General features: G+C 34.3%; 1 protein-coding gene across 1 annotated transcript in view; it reads right to left on the bottom strand.

Annotated features, from left to right (window-relative positions):
* LOC136043745 (voltage-dependent calcium channel type A subunit alpha-1-like) overlaps positions 1 to 23,625 on the bottom strand; it is a gene marked incomplete at its 3' end in the record, with an annotated part of 199,168 nt that overhangs the window by 155,286 nt on the left and 20,257 nt on the right. The window contains 1 exon segment of the mRNA XM_065728664.1: positions 7,539 to 7,678. Within this exon segment, the coding sequence (XP_065584736.1) occupies positions 7,539 to 7,678 (140 nt within the window).

Genomic DNA, 23,625 nt, shown 5'->3' with positions numbered 1-23,625 from the left:
CCAAAAACGTAGACTTGTTAGTTAACTAAGTTCTGTGAAATCGAACGCAGCTCAGACAATGACCGAGACTAATCCAGGGTTGCACAAAGCCTCCATTCAATTGGAGGTTCTGGAGACTTCTTGCTTCCCAGTTTTAAGCCGTCTTAATGCTTTTTGTAGATTTGAGAAGAAGTTATATGTCTCAACCTCCACTGGTTGAATCCAGTGCTTTTCTTAAAGCCTTTTCTTAAACAATTTGAATAATTTAAATAGTTTAAAATTGCGACATCAAAAGATTATCGGATTATTTTGCTTTATGGCCGTCCTTTTAAACGAAAATCAATTGGTTTTCGAATGGTGTGGGAATAGCTTCTTTGGTGAGGGTAAAGAGTGAAGCTTCTTCGGTGGGGATAAATGGTGAAGCTTTGAATAGTTTAGTGTGGAGTAGTGTGCACAGCTGTGTTTGTCTCAGGTGGCTCGGTGCTTCAAAGATTCGTTAGCAGTAGTAGCATTAGTAACTTATCTAATTCTATCTGAAGTTTCTACCTAAAGTTATTTTTCATATTTTTTTTATTAGTACTTATATCTAATTCTATCTTAAGATTCTATCTAAAGTTCTTTTTCAAGTATTTTATTTTTTATATTTCTTTTTTATTAGTATCTAATTCTATCTAAAGTTTCTATCCAAAGTTCTTTTTCAAGTATTTTATTTTTCATATTTCTTTTTTAAAATGTCTTTCTCAAAATGCTGTTAACAAATTCTTTGCGAATTCATTTCTAATTTTAAATTCAAAAATTATTGCTTTAATATATTGTTTTCTTCTTCCAATTTTAAGACTGCTAAAGCCAACAAGAAGCTCAAATTAAACTGAAAATTCTGAAAAAAAAACAATACTGCCATAATACCTGAAGCTATTTTATGCTAAAAATTCCCAAGAAAAACATTTTATTTCAAAATGAGTGGCAGCATACCCATCCCATTGACTGCTTCTAGATATGTGAATTTCATTTTTTGTGCAACTTTTGAGTTCTGACGCGCCGCAATTATGACACAATATTGAACTTAAGCACATATTTACTCTTTGTGAAATAACATGGAATTCCCCTCCTCTTCATATCAGCTATTTTCCCTTACATTATCATCCTGATCGATCGGAAATACAGTCTAAGTTCCCAATTGTTACGGTTTCTTGACAAGGAAGACCTATCTAGGCAAGGGACTTCCTTTGTAGGTATCGAGACATGCTTGATACTGGGATGTCATAATTGATTATTTTTGGGGAATAAAAATGGACTCATTGATGAAATTGAAAATATTCAATATTAAAAAAGCTTGTACATAAAACAAATACCTTGAGTAAAAGTTAGTAGGATTGGTTCTTTAATTATATTAATTAAAATAAAGTTTTCCAATAACTTTTTTTATCAGATAAAAGAACCAATTTACAACCAAAAAAGGCATAAATAAAGTCTTATAATAATCAAACAGTTAATGAAAACAAACTTTAAGCAATAATTGACTTGGCCCAATGGTTATCGACACTCTAAAAAAGGGAACCTTGAGAACAATAGACACATCAAAAGAATTGGACTATTTATGCTGACTAAATTAAAAAAACATTCTTTTTTTAATTAAAAGTAAAAAGCAACATTAAAACTCAAAACAGACGGAAATTATTCCGTATAGGAAGGGGTTGTCCCCCATCTCAACACCTTGCTCTTCTCATTAAAGATTTTTTAGCACTTTTAAAAAAGCTTTTTGTGTTTCACGGCCTTTGTGTTTCAGGAGTTGTTCTAAAGAAATTGGAACAAACAGCCAAACTTTAGCATAAAGACCAAGATATTGAAAAAGGGGGAACACCCTCATATACGGAATAATTTCTATTCGTTTTGAGTTTAATGTTATACCTTACTTTCAATAAAAACAAACTTATTTTCTTATGTAATTTCTGATCGTTTTTCAAATAATGCCGGTAAATCAGGCTCCCCTTCATGAAAAATTCCCTCTTCTCACGGGAAACTCCTCTGTGGAGTGTCTCTCCCACGTAAAATACCCACCCCGATAAAATTCCCTCTGGACGATTCCATCCCTGCTGAAAAATATTATAGGTAAACAATAGGTAAATCTTGTAAGTTACTGCCATTTTCCCAAGGGCTGGGGGGGTCATTTTATCCCCAAAGGCATAGTTATTTAACCTTTCAACTATGTTTAACAAAATTAACACCTCAAAATTTTGATAAGGCGACTTTGGAGAAAAAAGAGCGTCAGAGGGGGGCGAACTGCCCACCAGTCTTTTTGGTCACTTAAAAAGGGCACTTAAACTTTTTATTTCTGACAAAATGAACCCTCTAGCTATCTCTTAAGTTCATTGGTTCGATAGGATTACCCCTGGGAAAAAGTATACTGTTCGATACCACAGTTTGTTTAATTCCAAGTATATAAGATTTATTAAGTTTAATGTTACCTATCAAAATCTAAAAGCCTGGGAAAAATCTGCTGATTTTCGAAAAAGCGGGAAAACACTCCCAAAACACGAGTCTCATGTATGCAGTATCGATGAAGTCAAATATTTAAATTAGTTTGTAAATCAATGTGAAAGCACCCAAATCACTACGATTTTGCATTTGTATGTGTTGGGTTCTCCCTATAAAATGAAGTTCGACTTCTAGTTATATCTTATAGATCCGATACTTTTAAGCCTCTGAGGGTTGTATTAGCTCTTTTTAACACAAAAGTCCAAAATATTAAAGGGGAGGGAATTAAGGAAGATCGTGATGCCTCCATATCTCCTCAAAGTCCAGTTTGAATGACTAATTTTTATACAAATCTACGCTTGACTTGAGCAACGTCAGTTACTATTTCCGGGTAAAACAAGAATTAAAATATGACTTTCTCTATTTGATTTTTGTGCAAATTAATCTTGAAATGAAACCTTCCTACTATTACCACCTTATTTTATATAATTGGTATGTTGCTGTAACATTAGAGAAAAACCAAAAAACTTAAAATTTAATTTTCTCTATTTGATATTCATCCAACTATTTATATGAAGCTTTTCATTACAACACTTTTTTTGCAATTGATTATTAGAAAAGAAGGGAGGGAAACTATAATTTGTCTGGCTTTGAAAGAGGATCAGTAATTCCTTCATATGTCGGATCATTATTTTATCCAATTCAGTCAAAGGAATCATTTGCTAAATATTGTCTCCCAATCGTTCTCCCCAGAAAGTTATCCATCAAGAATTAGGTCAATTGATTATCTTTCTTTGTAGGGCATCCACTTTTCTTTCCCTTTTGGACACAAGATGTACACGTTAGAATTCTAATAAGATCTGTGACACTTCTTAGTTATAATAAAAGCAATAAATATGAATTAAAATATAAATGATTTGAAAGATCATTTGAAAACAAAATGTTTTTATGGGGACTAGCCTTGTTTTTATAAGTGTCTGTGACACTACAGAAAACCTGCTTACAAAAATCATGGCTAGCTTAGAGCGTAGAACATGAGACTCCTAATCTTAGGGTCATGGGTCTGAGCCGGACGGTGAACTTTTTGTCCATCGGTGAAAAGTGAGTTGTGAGGATTAATCCCTTTTTGGTTTAAGCTTTGCCCGTTAGCTATAACCAATATTTAGTTTCTAAGGCATGTTGATGGACAAAGAAGATAAAGGGGATTAAGGAGACAACAGTTCAAGGAAAAGGTTCCTTCCTCCTAACTTAGTATTTTTAAAACTATGACTTTTGTTTGTATTTGTATACCCAATTTTGTCTCACACCTTGGTAGACAATTTAACACTATCATGGAAAGTTTTGTCGAGGAGGGTGGAAGAGGTAGGATAATTTTGATGGCCCGAATAACGTTTTACCGGTCGCAAATGGTTGCAGATTATGTTCATGATAACGGTGTTATATTTTAATAAAAAAGAAAAGATAAGCAAAAATGGACTTTTATTTAGCCAACAGAAACACTTGATGCAAAAGAATGGGTATAAACAAATACATTCATATCTTTTCATAGGAATTAGGCTTATTTGATTAATCAGCAATATTTTCTCCATCACTTGTTTTAGTTTTTTTACCTGTTAATTTGTTCCGTGTTGTTAGCTTTCTAATTCTTTTAATTCGGGTTTTTACTTATAAAAGCTAATTTTATTAACCAACAATATTTTCTCAATCAATTTTTTCGAATTTGCTTTTTCTTAACGTTATTTTATCCCGCCATGTTAGCTTTTTCATTCTTGTAATTTGGGTTTATATTTCATTTTGATATCCATGTTGATTGTTTTGTCTTTTTATTTATTCTATTCTTTTTTCTGGTCCATATCGTTCCCGAGTTTGCTCAGAAAATGTGAACTTGACTTTTTGAGATTTGACTTTTTGAATTATTTCGAATTTGTTTTTTCTTACCGTTATTTTATCCCGCCATGTTAGCTTTTTCATTCTTGTAATTTGAGTTTATTTTTCATTTTGATATCCATGTTGATTGTTTTGTCTTTTTATTTATTCTATTCTTTTTTCTGGTCCATATCGTTCCCGAGTTTACTCAAAAAATGTGAACTTGACTTTTTGAGATTTTTTTCTAATATTACTGAATAAGGGAAGCAATGGTCTTCTCGAAATATCCGTTTTGTTCCAACCAATATTTTCTTTGGCCTTATGAAACCCCATTTTTGCTTTAGTTCTCTTTGATCTCTTGTAATGGCAGGTCAGTGTGGCCTACGAAATTAATTTAGTGTTACATTTAAAGGCCATAATATACATAACTATAATATAGTCAAAGCAAATACTTATTAGTCGAATAAGTATTGTATAATGCTTTTATGGATGCCAGAGACATAAATGTCGAATCCCTACTAACAATAAGAAAAATATCAACGTTGATGAAAGTGGAGTTAAGTCCTTATGGATATTGGCAATCCTTCCTCCTTGCTTAATTTCTGAAATGCTGCCCACTCCCCCTACCCCAAAAGAAACTTAAATGAGTCTCTTGAGCTCAAGGAAGATATTGAGAGGACTTTAAAGAACAACTCAAATTATTCCACTCCTTATCTCTAAAAACTTCAGTCTCAAACTACTAATGCAATCCAAGAAAACTAATTAAATTGGGTTCCAAGTAAAGTACCAAGGACTACAAAATAAAAGCATAATTTGTCCCCTGGGCAAATATTAAGTTTATTCATGCTTTAAAGCCACTGATTTCTAAGAGTTTCTATTGATTTTAAAAATTACGAAATTTTTAGGGCAATATTACATTTTTGGCGATGTTGCATCAATGAACCGAGAAAACAAATAAACTAAAACAATTAGTTAAGTTACTAATTAGTTAATTAATTAGCTAACACTTTTCGTCTGCAAAAACTAAATTATTGAGTGTATACTGATTCCCAAAGGCTGCTATATCTTCGAAGAATAGTAACGCAATCTTAGGTGTTTTTATGGCACTTGGTATTTGCCAAGTGATAAATAGCGATCGCAATTTCTGTCGGTCTGTTGGTCTGTCGGTCTGTAATTCGGAGAAACTAGAAAAAACGGGGTATTTTTAACTTACGAACGAGTGATTGGATCTTAATGAAATTTGATATTTAGAATTAACTCGTAACTTAGACCTCTTATTTTAAATCCCAACCGGATCCAGTATCAATGAGGGGCATCGGGGGGGGGGGGGGGGAACAGGAAATCTTGGAAAACGCTTAGAGTGGAGAGATCGGGATGACACTTGGTGGTAAGAATTTACCACCCTATTTACAAGTCCTATATACGTGATTGACATAACCAGACCGGATCCGCTCTCTTTGGGGGAGCCGGGGGGTGGCTATTTCGGTAATAAGGAAAAATTAGAAAAAATAAGGTATTTTTAACTTAAGAAAGGGCGATTGGATCTTCATGAAATTTAAAGCTTCAAAGGATCCCATGTCTAAGAGCTCTTATTTTGATTCCTAAACGGATCCAGTGACACTGAGGGGAGTTGGAGGAGGAAATCGGAAATCTTGGGAAACGCTTAGAGTGGAGAGATCGTGATGATACTTGGTGGGAAGAATTATTACAAGTCCTAGATACATTAATGACATAACCGGACCGAATTGGTTCTCTTTGGGGGAGTTGGTGGGGGGGGGGGGGGGGGTAATTCCAAAAATTAGAAAAATGAGGCATTTTTAACTTATGAACAGGTGATCAGATCTTAATAAAATTTGATATTTGGAAGGTTTGCGTATCTCAGAGCTCTTATATTAAATCCCGACCGGATCCGGTAACACTGGAAGGAGGTGGAGGGGTAAATCGTAAATCTTGGGGAACGCTTGGAGTGTAGAGATCGAAACTTGGTGGAAAGAATAAGCACATTTCTTTAGATACGTTATTGACATAACTGGACCGGATCCACTCTATTTTGGGGAGTTGGGGTATTTTCTAGTTTGGACACTTCCAGATAAGCTAGGACAATGAAAGTTGACAAGCGTATCAGAGACCAGACTAGATTAAATTAGAAATAGTCTATTCCCCGATTCGACCATCTGGGGGGAGCGAGCAAAGAAGATAGTTGAGAGGAATTTTATTTGCCGATAAAATAAATGATTTTTCTTTTTAAGTATGGCTTGTGGTCTAGGGGTGTGATTCTCGCTTAGGGTGCGAGAAGTCTCAGGCTCGAATCCCGGACTATCCCAATTTTTATATGAAGATGATCCGAAATTAGATACATGATCAATATAGCGATCGCTGAAAGTTGGCCGGCGTATCAGGGACCCGACCAGATTAAATTAGAAATAGTCGCTTATCCGGTTTGACCATATGGGGGGGGGGGGAGTGGAAGGACAGTTAATTTGGAAACATTAGAAAAATTGGGTATTTTTAACTTACAAACGGGTTATCGGATCTTAATTAAATTTGGTATTTAGAAGGAATTCATGCCTCAGAGCTCTTATTTTAAATCCCGACCGGATCCAGCGGTATTAGGGGGAGCTAGAGGGGGAAATTTCGGAAAACGCTTAGAGTGGAGAGATCGCAATGAAACTTTGTGGGAAGAAGCTTTTCGCTCTTGGCTCTTCCGACCTCGTCATAAGTGCCATATGAGCTCGTGGCTCTTGTTGTACGTTATGTTTTCAGTCTATTTTTTTTACTGGCTGCTCACACATTTTTCTCTTTCTTTTTTGACCCCTGATCCTGTTGAAAACTGCACAACTCTGTGTGTAGTTCTTTTTCTTTGAAAAACCAGCCATGAATAATTATTTAATTATATTATTTTATTATAATTATTTTATTTATACGTCCTAATTATTCAAGATACACATGGTTGCTTAAGTTTCTGCACAACCAATTTAAAAAATCAGATTTCATTTCAATTTTTTTTGGTAATTTATCGAATACTTAATAATGAAGAACTTTTCAGAGCACTTCCCGTTCATATCATTTTCAGCTTTGTGATTAAATATGATTATAATTAAATGTGATTATGATTATTAATTAAATTGTGATTAAATATACGAAAATAAAATATAACTAAATACGAAAATAAAAACGGACTTAATTACAAAAAAAAAGAAATATTTGAGAATACTTACCCCGTAACAACAACAACAAAATCCATAAGATTCCAAATATTCCTTAAATAAGACCCTTTATGAAGAACAAATCCCATTGCAAGAATTTTAACACTCGCTTCTACAAAAAATATTCCAAGAAAATATGGCTCTGTTTTTTCCTGAAATTGAAAGAGCAAAATTAAGGACACAGAACAAAAAAAGAAGGCATATGAGTAATTCTTTCTATAAAAAAAAGCCATAGTAAGAGCAATTGAAAATTTGTCGGCACCCTTACCTGTTCACCTACTGTATGAGTTTAAGTGACGTAATGATTCTCTTGTTAATGCTGTTTTTTGCTTGCAATGTGAACTCCTTTTTCTTTTTCCCTCATTTTGTACTCTGCTTTTTTCTTCTTTTTTTGCATGAGCGGGTACTATTAAATTATCATTATTACTTTTACTATTATTACGATTATCATTATTATTACTTTTGTTATTATTGTTAGTATTGTTATTGTTATTATCGTTATTATTATTATTATTATTATTATTATTATTACTATTATTATTATTATTATTATTATTATTATTATTATTATTATTATTATTATTATTATTATTATTATTATTATTATTATATTATTATTATTATTATTATTATTATTATTATTATTATTATTATTATTATTATTATTATTATTATTATTATTATTATTATTATTATTATTATTATTATTATTATTATTATTATTATTATTATTATTATTATTATTATTATTATTATTATTATTATTATTATTATTATTATTATTATTATTATTATTATTATTATTATTATTATTATTATTATTATTATTATTATTATTATTATTATTATTATTATTATATTCGATTTCCAAAAGTTGACCCTAAATGAGATAAAGACCTTGTGGGTTATTTTGAATGAATCCTTGCATTTCTTCACCGTCACTAATAATTTCAGTATCTTGGGATAAATCTTACACATTATTACATAAAAAAAACTAATTTTTTTAACTGAAAGTAAGGAGCGACATTAAAACTTAAAACGAACAGAAATTACTCCGTATATGAACTGGGTTGTCCCCTCCGCAATCCCTCGCTCTTTACGCTAAAGCTTTTAATTGTTTTAAAAAGCAGAATTGTGGCAAAGAGTCAAACTTTATCGTAAAGAGCGAGGGATTGCGGAGGGGACAACCCATTTCATATACGGAGTAATTTCTGTTTGTTTTAAGTTTTAATGTCGCTCCTTCCTTTCAGTTTAAAAAACTAGTTTTTATTATATAATTTCTGAACGTTTTTGAATTAATGCATGTTTGATTTTGGCTCTCCACACATAAATTATTAAAATGAAATTTGCATATTAATTCCTTTTTTGGCTAAATGGCTTTCTCTTAGTTTTGATCAGACGATTTTCGAGAAATAAGGGATGGGGAAGGAGGCCTAGTTGCCATGAAATTTTTTGGTTACATAAAAAGGCAACTATAAATTTTAATTTTTAATGAGTTTTTTTATTAGTAAAAAATATACGTAACTTAAAAATTAACTTACGTAACAAACTTTTATATTCATTAATTTTTATTATGTATATGAGGGGGTTTTTACCCTCGTTAATACCTCGTTCTTTACACTAAATCGTAAGTTTTGTCCTAATTCTTTAAGAGTGACCCCTGAATCAGAAAGGCCGTAGAATAAATAGTTGAAATTACTAAAAATACTATAGCATAAAGAGCGAGGTATTTATCTCCTCCTAAATACCTCGCTTTTTATGCTAAAGTATTTTTAGAGCCCCTCATATGCGTAATAATCTCTGTCCGTTTTAAGTATCAATGCTACTCTTTACTTTCAATTATTTTTTCATCGTTTTTTTTATAGTAATTTTAGAAAATCCTGCGCCCTTTTCATTGAATTTCTGTTCCCCCATGACATATTTCTCCAAGGGAGGATCCTCCCACATAGCCCCCTACCCTCAACCCCAGCACCAAAACCAAAAAAAAAATCCCCGAAAACGACTGTACACTTCCCAATAACCATTATTATATGTAAACACTGGTCGAAGTTTGTAACTTGCAGCACCTCCCCCAGGGACCCTGGGGGAGTAAGTCATTCCCAAAGACATAGTTATTACGGTTTTGGACTATGCGGAACAAAATGGCTATCTCAAAATTTTGATATGTTGACTTTGGAGAAACAATGAGCGTGGAAGGGGGCCTAGGTGCCCTCCAATTTTTTGGTCACTTAAAAAGGGCACTAGAACTTTTCATTTCCGTTAGAATGAGCCCTCTTGCGGCATTCTAGGACCACTTGGTCGATACGATAACCCCTGGGGAAAAGAAAGAAAAAAAAAAAAAACAAATAAACACGCACCCGTGATTTGTCTTCTGGCAAAAAATACTAAATTCCACATTTTTGAAGATAGAAGTTTGAAAATTTCGCTATAGAGTTCTCTGATACGCCGAATGCGATTGTGTGATTTTCGTTAAGATTCTGTGGCTTTTAGGGGGTGTTTTCCCCTGTTTTCTAAAATAAGGCAAATTTTTTCAGGCTCGTAACTTTTGATGACAAAGACTAAATTTGATGAAACTTATATATTTAAAATCAGCATGAAAATTTGATTCTTTTGATGTATATTTTAGCATTAAAATTCCGTTTTTTAGAGTTTCGGTTACTATTGAGCCGGGTCGCTCCTTACTACAGCTCGTTACCACGAACTGTTTGATGACCCCTGAATCAGAAAGGCCAAATATTTGAAATTACTAAAAATACTATAGCATAAAGAGCGAGGTATTTATCTCCTCCTAAACACCTCAATCTTTATTCTAAAGTATTTTTAGAACCCCTTATATGCGTAATAATCTCTGTTCGTTTTAAGTTTCAATGCTACTCTTTACTTTCAATTGAAAAAACTTTTCCATGTTTAGTTTTTCATTGTTTTTTTTTAAAGTAATTTTAGAAAATTCTGCGCCCTTTTCATTGAATTTCTGTTCCTCATGACATATTTCTCCAAGTAAAGATACTCCCACATGACCCCCTCCCCTCAACCCCACCCCCAAAACCAAAAAAAAAATCCCCTGAAAACGACTGTACACTTGCCAATAACGATTATTATATGTAAACACTGGTCGAAGTTTGTAAATTGCAGCCCCTCCCCCAGAGACTGTGGGGGAGTAAGTCATTCCCAAAGAAATAGTTATTAAGATTTTTTGACTATGCGGAACAAAATGGCTATCTCAAAATTTTGGTCTCTTGACTTTGGAGAAAAATGAGCGTGGGAGGGGGCGTAGGTGCCCTCCAATTTGTTTGGTCACTTAAAAAGGGCACTAGAACTTTTCATTTCCGTTAGAATGAGCCCTCTTGCGACATTCTAGGACCACTTGGTCGATACGATGACCCCTGGGGAAAAAAACAAAAAAACAAACAAACAAATAAACACGCACCCGTGATTTGTCTTCTGGCAAAAAATACAAAATTCCACATTTTTGTAGATAGGAGCTTGAAAATTTTGCTATAGGGTTCTCTGATACGCTGAATGCGATGGTGTGATTGTCGTTAAGATTCTGTGACTTTAGGGGGTGTTTTCCCCTATTTTTTAAAATAAGGCATATTTTTCCAGGCTCGTAACTTTTGATGGAAAAGACTAAATTTGATGAAACTTATATATTGAAAATCAGCATGAAAATTTGATTCTTTTGATGTATATTTTAGCATCAAAATTCCGTTTTTTAGAGTTTCGTTTACTATTGAGCCGGGTCGCTCCTTACTACAGTTCGTTACCACGAACTGTTTGATAACGTCCCTTTTCGAGGAAAAATGGTACTCAGTGCCACCTGGAAAGCAATTCTTCTTAGAAAGATATATACAAATGTTTTTACGTTTGAAAATGAAACATGTTAAAGAAAAGATTAAATTAGAAACATTTATACTTGAATTATAGGACTATTTATTCAGCTCAGGGTATAAGCTAAGAATTGGAGCTGCGATTCCACCATACTTTACCTCAGCCCCTCATGTGCAAATACATAGCCCAAACTTTATATTCCCCATACATTTTGCCATGCGTCACTCTTGTTTCTATATTGTTTCAAATTGTTTCTCGACTTATACACAACTCAGGATAGAAAGGTAATAAAAAAAGAGGCTCAAACATTGAAGATCATCTTACTGAGAAGGATGAACCTACTGTGTTGCTTATTTAGTGATCCTCAGCTCACTGAAAAATTGTTCACAATCAGTTTCGGCCTTTCCTACTCCTTAGAAAGTGCTGCAAACACGCTACACTGCAATGCAAATCTTTGGAAAAACTACCATGCACTGTTGATTAAGGACTCTATTTTTATTTTGATTTATCGACACATATTTATGTTCATCTAACGATATCTTCAGTAAAATACTTGTTTATGTTACAGAAGAGAAAAATTAGATTTTATCTTAAAACTTGAATGTAAAATTTTGTGTATATCTGAATAATGTGGCTTCGTTTCTTCATACGATACATAAGAGAATACCCAAGTCTCAACCAATGAAGTCCCAATCAATAGCCAAAGTCAATCAATACCCAAGGAAGTCCCAATCAATACCAGTGTCTCCTACCGTCTAGAAAGTACTTCAGATTATCTGCAGTTCAAAATTATAAAAAAAATTACTGGGATCAATAGAAAAAAAGTGGCTTTCTATTCGTTTGATATAAGACAAAAAAATTATAGTAGTCTATAGGCATGTTCGATCCAATGTTTTTATAATATTTCACAGTAGCAACATAGGATTTTAAAAACATGAATTTTCTTAAAAGTATTTTACGGGCCTTAACGTCGGCTGATCGTCAAAAAGACAAAGGAACTGCAGTTACTTTTTGCAGTTCAAATTTCTAAGAAAATTACTAGGATCAATAGGAAAAAAGTGGCTTTATATTCATTTGATATAAGACAAAAAAAGATTATAGTAGTCTATAGGCATGTTCGATCCAATGTTTTTATAATATTTCACAGTAGCAACATAAAATTTTAAAAACATGAATTATCTTAAAAGTATTTTACGGGCCTCAACGTCGGCTGATCGTCAAAAAGACAAAGGGACTGTAAGTAAAGTCTTCCAGGGGGGCTAGCCAATGTCGAGAGCTATTTAGAATATATGGCTTGACTATGAAATTTAATTGCAAAGTAATGAAAATTTCAATATCAATCAAAGGTAGCAGCAACACTGGGAATTCCCAAAGCTGCCAAATTGCTCAAATGATGTTTCCTTTAAATGATTTTACTGTTTTCATAAAAAATTTTAAGTATCCTTTCCTGGACTTTAATTCTGCTCCATTTAATAGAAAACTAAATTCAAAGCTCTACTGATGGAAGTTTACTTAAAATTGGACGTCTATTTCCGACACAAGACGGGAGAAGTTAAATGGTATTTCTAAGATTTCCGGGAAAGTTGGGCTTACCTTTTAGTTTTCTGTCCTTTATTCGGATCCTTTATCCAAGCTCTACAAGTTATGGCAAGACTGCCCAATTAGTTCCAAGTTCCAATTAGTTCATAAATTGGACATCAGTAAAAAAACATTTATAATGGACGAGAAAGGAAGATCTTTTAAGGTACTGATTTGCCATAAAGGTCCATGATAGGTTTTGTGTCGATGTAGAAGATCATGTGCATAGCTGAATAATGTGCCTTTTTTTCATACGATGCATAGAAGGTATTTGAGTTTTTCTTGGCAAGGGTCAATTTAGGTTCCAGCCCTATACCAGGTTTCTAGCTTAAAAACAATAATTTGGGTTTTAGTCTGTTTTTTAAGTTAGTTCCTAGACTGCAAAGTCTATGTTATAAAATCTAGAGTGCATGTTTTGTTGGAGTTGACACTTGGAGAAATTTTCTACAACTTTATGAGAATACATTTTCCCCGAACCCCGGCGTGGTCGCAAAAGAGTTTGCGAAAAGTATCTTCAATAATATATCGACAAGAGGATCCGTTTTCCTTCTAAACAAATAGTGAGAGAGATATAAGGGGTGGCATAGAGCTTGGCACCCTTGGCTGATAGTTTAACCCTTGAACAGATGGTATATGTCTCACGCGCACACTAGTTGCAATACCTGTACCCGAAGAGACTGTAGAACCCTTTTAATCGCTCGCTCACGTTACTAGACTCAAGCGAAAAGGCCAACGGGCACTGGTGTGATGTTAGAGATCAAATAGATGGTAACTCCAAGGCATCCAGTACAAATACTGGGGAAATAGAGAAATTACTTCGTATATGAAAGGGGCTGCTTCCTCATCAACGTCCCGCTCTTTACGCTAAAGTTTGGCTCTTTCTCTCAACTCTACTTTTTAAAACAGTAAAAAACTTTAGCGTAAAGAGCGGGATGTTGATGAGGAAGCAACCCCTTTCATATACGAAGTAATTTCTGTTCGTTTTAAGTTTTAATGTCACTCCTTACTTTCAGTTAAAAAAACTTGTTTTTTTATTTAATATTATAGGGAATGCTATAGCGTTACCTCTGATAATGGAATGTTAGGTCAGATACTCTTTATAATCAAACAGTTCGTGATAACGAACTGTAGTAAGGAGCGACCCGGCTCAATAGTAAACAAAACTCTAAAAAGCGGAATTTTGATTTTAAAACATACATCAAAAGAATCAAATTTTCATGCTGATTTTAAATATATAAGTTTCATCAAATTTAGTCTTTGTCAACAAAAGCTACGAGCCTGAGAAAATTTGCCTCATTTTATAAAATAGGGGAAACACCCCCTAAAAGTCATAGGATATCACACCATCGCATTCGGCGTATCGGAGAACCCTAGAGCAAAAATTTCAAGCTCCTATCTGTAATCCTAATCACATATATCCTAAATGAGGAATTTCGTATTTTTTGCCAGAAGACAAATCACGGGTGCGTGTTTATTTGTTTTTTTTCTTTTCCCCAGGGGTCATCGTATCGACCAAGTGGTCCTAGAATGATGCAAGAGGGCTCATTCTAAAGGAAATGAAAAGTTCTAGTGCCCTTTTTAAGTGACCAAAAAATTGGAGGGCACCTAGGCCCCCTCCCACGCTCATTGTTTCCCAAAGTCAACGGATCAAAATTTTGAGATAGCCATTTTGTTCCGCATAGTTGAAAACCATAATAACTATGTCTTTGGTAATGACTTTACCCCCACAATCCCCAAGGGAGGGGCTGCAAGTTACAAACTTTGACCAGTGTTTACATACAGTAATAGTTATTGGGAAGTGTACAGACGTTTTTAGGGGGATTTTTTGGTTTGGGGGTGGGTTTGAGGCGAGGGGGCCATGCGGGAGGATCTTTCCTTGGAGGAATATGTCATGGGGAAGAAAAATTCAATGAAAAGGGCGCAGGATTTTCTAGCATTACTATAAAAAAACAATGAAAAAATAAACATGAAAACGTTTTTTCAATTGAAAGTAAGGAGTAGCACTGAAACTTAAAACGAACAGCGATTATTACGCATATGAGGGGTTCTAAAAATACTTTAGCATAAAGAGCGAGGTATTTAGGAGGAGACAAATACCTCGCTCATTATGCTAAAGTATTTTTAGTAATTTCAATTATTTATTCTACGGCCTTTTTGATTCAGGGGTCATTCTTAAAGAAATGGGACAAAACTTACGATTTAGTGTAAAGGGCGAGGTATTAACGAGGGTAGAAACCCCCTCGTATACATAATAAAAATATAAGAATATAAAAGTTTGTTACTTAAGTTAATTCTTAAGTTACGTATATTTTTTACTAATAAAAAGGTTTGTTAAAAATTAAAAGTTCTAGGTGCCTTTTTGAGTAACCGAAAAATTGGAGGGCAACTAAGCCTCCCCCCCCTTATTTCTTAAAATCGTCTGATCAAAACTAAGAGAAAACCATTTAGCAAAAAAAAAGAATTAATATGCAAATTTCATTTTAATAATTTATGTGCGGAGAACCAAAATCAAACATATATTAATTCAAAAACTTTCAGAAATTCAATAAAAAAAACTAGTTTTTTAACTGAAAGTAAGGAGCGACATTAAAACTTAAAACGGACAGAAATTACTCCGTATATGAAATGGGTTGTCCCCTCCGCAATCCCTCAGTCTTTACACTAAAGTTTGACTCTTTGCCAGAATTCTACTTTTTAAAACAATTAGAAACTTTAGCGTAAAGAACGAGGGATTGCGGAGGGGACAATCCTTTTCGTATACGGAGTAATTTCTGTTCGTTTTAAGTTTTAATGTCGCTCCTTACTTTCAGTTGAAAAAACTAGTTTTTTTTTATATTTAATATTATAAAAGAACAAAAGTATGATTAAGAAGCTCTTCCTTTATTCAAATAAAAGAGCCAGTTTGTTTCAGGAGAAACTGTTTAAAAGTTTGGTATTTGCTTTGTCTTTCCAACATCGTAAATTCTTCTGTGAGAAGTACGCTTTCCAAACAGTGCGTGTCACTACCTATGAAAGTTCAAAAGAGCTTTCTAATTTGTATGGAATTAATACTTTAATCTTGTAACTTAGGGGAAATTCCATCCTACCTTAGCAACAGGGGGAAACAAAAGAAGACTTTGCAGTGTATGGCCATGGCTTTCGATTTCTGATATAAGAAAGAAAGAAAAACGTTTATTGATTGTAAGATAATAATCCCACGGTTTAGTCTTTTTTTTTGTTTATTTTTCGTTGGTGGCAAACATTATTTGAAATTAATAAAGACAAATAATAACCGGAGAGCAACTTCCTATGGGGTGAAAAGGGGAGTTATCCCCTCTCAACCTATTTTTCCTCAGATCATCTGTCCTACCCATAAGTTTCGAACATGAATATTTTCAATTCAAGCATAGATTATAAAATATCATTTTTCATGTTATTTACTTTGTTTTCCATAAAAATTGCCTACTTAATTTAATTACCTACTACCTAATTTAATTTTAGCTTCTGTTTGGCTTTTGTCCGCTTAAACCACTTAAAGATATTTATTAGATAATTTTTTTTCCTCCCTCCGAGATTTCTTTGAATTTACGCCAATGTTACTGAAAAACTTGAAAAGAAAGTAAAACTACTTTTTCCTTTTGATAGCAAATAGCTCATGGTAAAGAGTTGTAAGGAACGACTCGGCCTAATAGTGATTATATGAAAAAAAGAAGAGAAAATATAATAAATGAAATAAAATAGTAAAGAAAAATGAGTATAGTGTCAGCCAGTCGAACAGTATGAAGCGACAATAAGCAGATATTTCAACAAGGACCTCCGCCAAGTCGTTCTCAGTGCTACAAAAAATAAAAAACGAAAAAAAAACAACAAAAAAATAACATTTTTCGTTATTTGCACTCTATTGAAAACTATTTGTATTTTAAACTGTATGCTTTAGTTTTTTCAAAACAGCAACGACAGATAAAAAAAAATTATTCACTATGATGATCAGGCTAAAAGGACAGAACTAATGAAAATAACTTGAATTTTTAATATTGGAATCTCAACAATTCAAGCTTTATTTCACTGCATTTTATTGTTATTTTTGAATGATGTAAACATTAAAAAACATTTATAATGTATTCCGTTTTCAGTAAAGTGCAAATGACCCAATCGGCTTTAGAAAATTTATGAATAAGGGGGTAGGGAAGGGAACAGCTGCCAAATTCCTGTTTGTTGTAATTTTTGCTTGTTTTGGTTTGACGAACGTTCAATTTAGTTTGTACTCTTTTCAAGATTTATTTATTCATCTATATCAGTATTGTTATCCTTATGTTTGACATTAGCATTTATTTAAATTTTTGTTCGTTTTGGCTTTCACTTATTCTTAAATTATAATTTCTTTTTGTTTTGAGATGGAATTATCATGGACTTTATTTTTGTTGGTCTTGAATTTAATATAGCTCTTTACTTTTCTTTGGAAACTTTTTTAGCGATTTTTTTACTTCATTTCTGTTTCTGTTTGTTAGCTTTTCGTTTTTATTTAGATAATTTTTTAGTTCATTTCTGTTCCATTTTGTCCATTTTGTTATTGGTTAATACAATGAATGCTTCTATTGTTTTTCATGAGGTTGGTTTAACTGATAAGATATTCGATTCTAATTTATTAGCTCTAAGGAGGCTATTATCTTCCAATTTATTTCAATATCCCCTGATCATATCCTGACAATTTCAACTAGATGTCATTAGCCGTTCCAGAGATATTACAGATGCGCCCTTTTGCCAATCGAGATGTACACAATACCTTTTGATTTAAGTTCAATATATACCTAAACATTCTCTAAAAATTTAAAAATTAAACTGTTAAGTGTTTATGAGATATAGCACACACCCTTTAAACAAACTGGATGTACATGGTATTTTTTTTGTAATTTAACTCAACACCCCCTGAAATTTTCAACTAAATAGTATTAGCCAATCCTAAAATATTGTAAATATGACCTTTTGACAACTGTCATGCATATTGTTGTATTTTCATTAAATTCAATATCCGCCTAGATGTTTTCTACGGGTTTCAACATAATACCCTAATCCTAACCTATTCTGGAGATATTGCAGACATACCGTTCTTACAAATAGAAAGCATGTAGTGTCTTTTGATTTAGTTCAACATTCCAATCAACATTTCTTTAGTTTTTCCAATTATTAATCATAGCCGTTCCTGAGATACTACAGCTACACCCTTTAAGTTCAACACCTCCCTTAATATCCTCTGAATGTGTTAACTGGATTCTTCTCACAACTGTTTTGAAATATTGAAGGAGGGGGCCATCTAGGGGGAGCATACACTCCCACTTCCAAAGTTCCAATGCCTTGGAACTTTTGGCGTCTTTAGCATGTTATTTTAACTTACGTGTCAGCATTTGCTGGCACACTCGACGATTTTATTGGCAAACTCTTTATATACTCCCTCCAAACTAAAATCCCTAGCTTCGCCACTGCATTGAAGATATGACATTTTGACAACCTCAAGATATGACATTTGACATTGAAGATATGACATTTGACATTGAAGATATGAAATTTATACATATAGTGTCTTTTGATTTAGTACTACATCCCTCTCAGTATTCCCTGAAATTTTTAACTTAATAACCTTAGCCATTTGTGGGATATTGTAGATAAGCCCTTTGGAACCTGGCGCACTTCGCCATTTTAACAAGCAGGATGTAGTTTAACTCTTTTGATTGAGCTTACTGGTTCTAGTTATAACATAAGTTACCATAGTACTTCCAGTCAAAATCACAGTAGTAGTAGTAGTATTAATAGTTGTTGTTACTGTCGCAAGCATTATTAGTTGCAGTCACAAGTTGTCGCAGTCGTAGTAAAAAATTGTTGCACTGGCATTAACAAGTAGCTGGAGTCACCGTTGAAGGTAGTCACAGTCGTAAGTCGAGTTACATCCATATCTTCAGTCACATGTAGTTGCTGTCGGAGTCACAATTTGTCGCAGTATAAAGTAGTTGCAGTCCCATGTGTTCATATTCTTAAGTAGTTGCCGTCGAAAGTAGTCAGAGTCGCAAGTAGTCACGGTCACAAATAGTCTTAACCGATGTCGTAAAGTAGCCAGGCTTACAAGTAGTCACAGTCACAAGTAGTAGTCACAGTAGTTGTAGCAACAGTGGTCGTATAAATGTCGAGTAAATACCCTTAGCCTCTCCTGAGTTATTGCAGATACACTTATTTGATAACCCAGGTTGAGATAATGTCTTTTGATTTAGTTTAACATCTCCCTAAACATTCCTGGAATTTTCATCTTAATTCTCTTAGTCTTTTCTGACACTCCCAGGATCAAAATTTCCTCTCTCCCCTTTCTCAATAATACATTCTTTCTCAATGATAAATTCTGATAATTTTCATTATTTACAACCCTTCTTCAGGGGGGGGGGTGGAGTGGTTGGGGGGTGAAGAGCATGACATCTCCAAAGTAATAATGATTAGACCTTTTGACTATTTTTAACATAGTGGTTATTCCAAAGCATTTATCAGTATTAAAGGGGATATCTAAGAAGAGGAGGGGGCCGTGTGTCCTCCAAGTACTATTTGACATTGCCCTGAAATTTTAAACTGGATACCGTCAGTCATTCTTGAGATATTGATGCTGTGCTCTTTTGACAATCAGCATGCCAATAGCCTGTTTTGATTTTGTACAATACCCCCTCCCTCAAAATTTCCTCAAAGTAGTCGCAAGTAAAAATAGTCAGAGTCGTAAGAAGTTCTAGTCACAGTTACGAGCAGTCGCATCACAAGTAGTTGGAGCACAAGAAGTCGCAGTGGAAGTTGCAAGTAGTCAGTTTTAACAAGTCATATACAAGTCACAGGAGTATCAGCAATAGTGGTCCTGATAGTTTTAAGTTAACACCATTAGTCCTCCATAAGATATTACAGATTTCATCATTGCTAGCCTGGATGTACGCAGTGTACTTTGGTTTAATTCCCCCCCCCCCTAACATTCTCCGAAATTTAACCCTAACAACTTTAGCTTTTTTTAGAAAACCAAGAATCAATTATTCCCCCTTTCCAAATGATAAATCCTGTGTGCAAATAATGGGAAAATTGCATAATTTACAGCCTTCGTCCCGGGCACTAAAGGGTCTTGGAATCCCTGGAGGCATAGTTATTAGACGTTTTGACTTTTCTTTTTTTTTTCAACAAAATATTTCTTTTCAAATTTTGACCAGCGTTGGGAAAGGAGTTTCTAACCAGGGCAAGTGAGGAAATGGCTACCTGCCCTCTGATTGCTTTTGATCATACCCCTGAGTATTCTCTGAAGGTTTCTTCTTAATACCCTCAGCCATCCTCAAGATATTGCTGATGTTCCCTTCTGACAACCAGCATTCCCATAGTTGTTTTGATTTTGTTTAATATTTCCTAATATAATTCCTGAGAATAGTAGCAAGTAAAAGTAGTCGCAGTGAAAAGTTGCAGTCACAGTCGTGAGTAGTCATACTTGCAGTCACTAGTATTCGGAATCGAATTCGCAACTAGTCACAGCTGCAAGCAATCACTACCACCAGTCATCTTAGCCGCAGTCACAGGTGATCGCAGTAGCAGTCACAAGTAGTCATACTTGCAGTTACAAGTATTCGGAATCGAATTCGCAACTAGTCACAGCTGCAAGCAATCACTACCACCAGTCATCTTAGCCGCAGTCACAGGTGATCGCAGTAGCAGTCACAAGTAGTCATACTTGCAGTCACAAGTATTCGGAATCGAATTCGCAACTATTCACAGCTGCAACCAATTATTAGCCGCAGTCACAGGTGATCGCAGTAGCAGTCACAAGTAGTCAGAGTTGCAGTCAAAGTAGCAATTGCAGTAGTAGTGACCCTGGAAGTTTCAACTTAATACCCTTACCTGTTCTTAATTAAGCTCAACATTCCCCAAGTTTGACCTCATTACTCTTAGCCTTTTTGGACACAAAAAGGATCAAACATTCCCCCCTTTCCCAATTATTTATCCTACAAATAAAAATGAACAAATTACATTATTTACATTTTGCCTGGGGGGCTGATGGGGGGGGGGTATGGTATCCCCCGGAGGCGTCAATGTTAGACCTTTTGATTATTTTGAACAAGGTGGCTTTTTGGAAATTTTAGCATTCGAGGGGGGTGAGGAACCAATGAAGCTTCCAACATCCACCTCAGTGTGACTTGACAGTGATACTTTATCACTTGTGATACTTGAAAGTATACTTGTGAGTGATACTTGAAAGTATACTTTTATAACTAGATACTTTTAGCCGATTCTTAGGTTTGGCTGTTGTGCCGTTTTGACAACCATCCTGCATATAGTGTGTTCTGATTTTGTTCGAAATCCCTCTCGGGATTTTTGAAAGTTTTAAATTTATACCCTAAACCTTTTTCGAGACCCAGAAGACCCCTTAGTCCAATAACAAACCTTAAATATAAACAAAGGGCGACTTGCATAACTTACAACCCTTACCCCTTAGTTTGTGAGAGGTTATTTCATATCCAAAGGCGTAGTTATTTGACTTCTAGACCATTTGGAACAAGATGGCTATTTCAAAATTTCAATATGATATCGCTGGAGGGGGGGGTCTAGAAAAAAGCAAGGGAGGGTGGCTAGTTGCCCTTATACCACTTTTCAAAATCTATCTCAACATGTCCTGAAATTTTCCTTTCATTCCTTCTTAAGATATTGCAGAATATTTTTTGGGTAAAACGGATGCACATACCGTCTTTTGATTTAGTTTAACGTACGTACCGTCAGCATTATCGGAAGTTTCACCTTAATTCCCTCATACAAACCCGGAATCAAACATTCTCCTATTACTAATGGCCAATTCTGCAAGTAAACAATGGGCAAAACACACAATTTACAATCCTTGCCCCGAGGTCATTGGGGCATTGCTTCCCTTGAGGGATTGTTTTTACATTTTTTGACTATTTTGAACAAAGGCAATTTAAAAAAAATTTAGATCAGTGTTGAGTGGAGGTAAGGGGTCTAAAAAAGGAAGAGATCCCTTCAATCACTTTTCAATATACCTTTAGAGTTTGGATTTAATGCACTCAGGCGTTCCTTAGATATTGCTGATATTCTCTTTGATAAACAGCATGCAAGTAGTCTGATTTGATAGTCTTTGGTATCCATCTCAACATTTCCTTGAAGTTTTACCTTAATCACCTAACTCCGCTAGTACCCCCCCCCCCTTCAAGTATGTGTTGCAGTAATAAATTATCCACGGTGAACACGCATGTTATAGCAATATCCTTTGAGAAAACCATTCATAGTATGAACCTTCAAGGCCTTCAACATTAGCCCAAGAATTAATATCTTCAAACAGAAAAGTGCCTCGAAATCAGTGTTCATCCATGAAATTTGGGCACAAATGTTTTTTCCTCATGCTGAATTCATTCACCAATGGAACACGTTACTGATACTCTCATTGATGTATCTAAATGCAAAATTTTTATAATCGGAGAAGTGACTGGCCAAATTGGGTACCGCAAGACACTTCAATTCGGGAATGCCAATTGCTAGCTGTGGTTCTTAGAAAAAACGGGTGAACAACCTGCTGATTTATGTAGCCAAGACACTGAAATCTGGGGATTCCAATTGCTAGCATAGGTGCTTTGAAAAAATCGGGGATAATGACTGGCTAATTTTGCAGTCAAGACGCTGAAATTTGGCGATGCCAATTAGTAGCTTAGGTGCTTAGGAAAAATTAAAAATCGGAGAAACAGAATGATATTACCGCTAAGATTTAAAGGATGCTCATAAAAAAGAAAAGAAATTAATTTTGATATGATAGTCTCTTCATGTATGCAGTGCACCACTGGAGTAAAAAACTGCTACAACCTTTACACTAGGAGTAAAGGTTGGACACTGGGCACAAATAATCCTTTATATACCCTACAGCCCACCTCTTTCCATGATCCCCAAATCAAAGGTAATCATAATTGAAAATTTATTTTTGTATAAAGTATATGCGGTTGCCCTATCTCATATACAGGAATATGATATTATGTCATCCATTTTTATTTACTGATTTTTTTGTAGGGCACCAGAATAAGCAATTTCCAATCCTGACTTTACGTGCCTTTGAGTGCTAAGGTGCTAAGACTTACAAGCTACTACCCTAGTTTTAGGCTCCATAGAGCACTAGCCCTGCCGCCGAAGAACCTGTGTTATGTAACCTCTAATAAAGTGTAAAAAAATGCCAATTAAAGTATTGTATCCTTAAAGTTTTTAAACTTTTAAAAACAGTTTTCCCAATAAAAGTATAAACATTATGTTTATTAATAACGTCTGAATTTTATTTCAACCGCATAAGAAACGTTTTCTTTCAAAGATTATTTCTACATTCTCTTTCGTTTCTGAAAATGTGGAAAATTTCACTTAATGTCTTATAGCCGTCAATACAGCTTCGTCTAATGAACCCATGATATCCCATATATAAGCAAGGAGCAACATTAAAACTTAAAACGAACAGAAATTATTGGGTATATGAGGGGGCTTGCCCCCTTCTCAATACCTCGCTCTTCACGCTAAAGTTTTTTAGTTCTTTTAAAAAACTTTCCTATTGTTCTTATTAAACTACCCTTGTGTTTCGGGTGTCTTTCTTAAGGAATTGGAACAAAAAGTCAAATTTTAACGTAGAGCGAACCTCCTCATATACGCAATAATTTCTGTTCGTTGTAATATTTTTTGT

The sequence above is a fragment of the Artemia franciscana genome, unplaced genomic scaffold, assembly GCF_032884065.1.
Source record: "Artemia franciscana unplaced genomic scaffold, ASM3288406v1 Scaffold_904, whole genome shotgun sequence".
In the NCBI taxonomy this organism is placed as follows: domain Eukaryota; kingdom Metazoa; phylum Arthropoda; class Branchiopoda; order Anostraca; family Artemiidae; genus Artemia; species Artemia franciscana.
The sequence above is the reverse complement of the archived record's forward strand: the minus strand, read 5'-3'. Positions and strand labels throughout refer to the sequence as shown.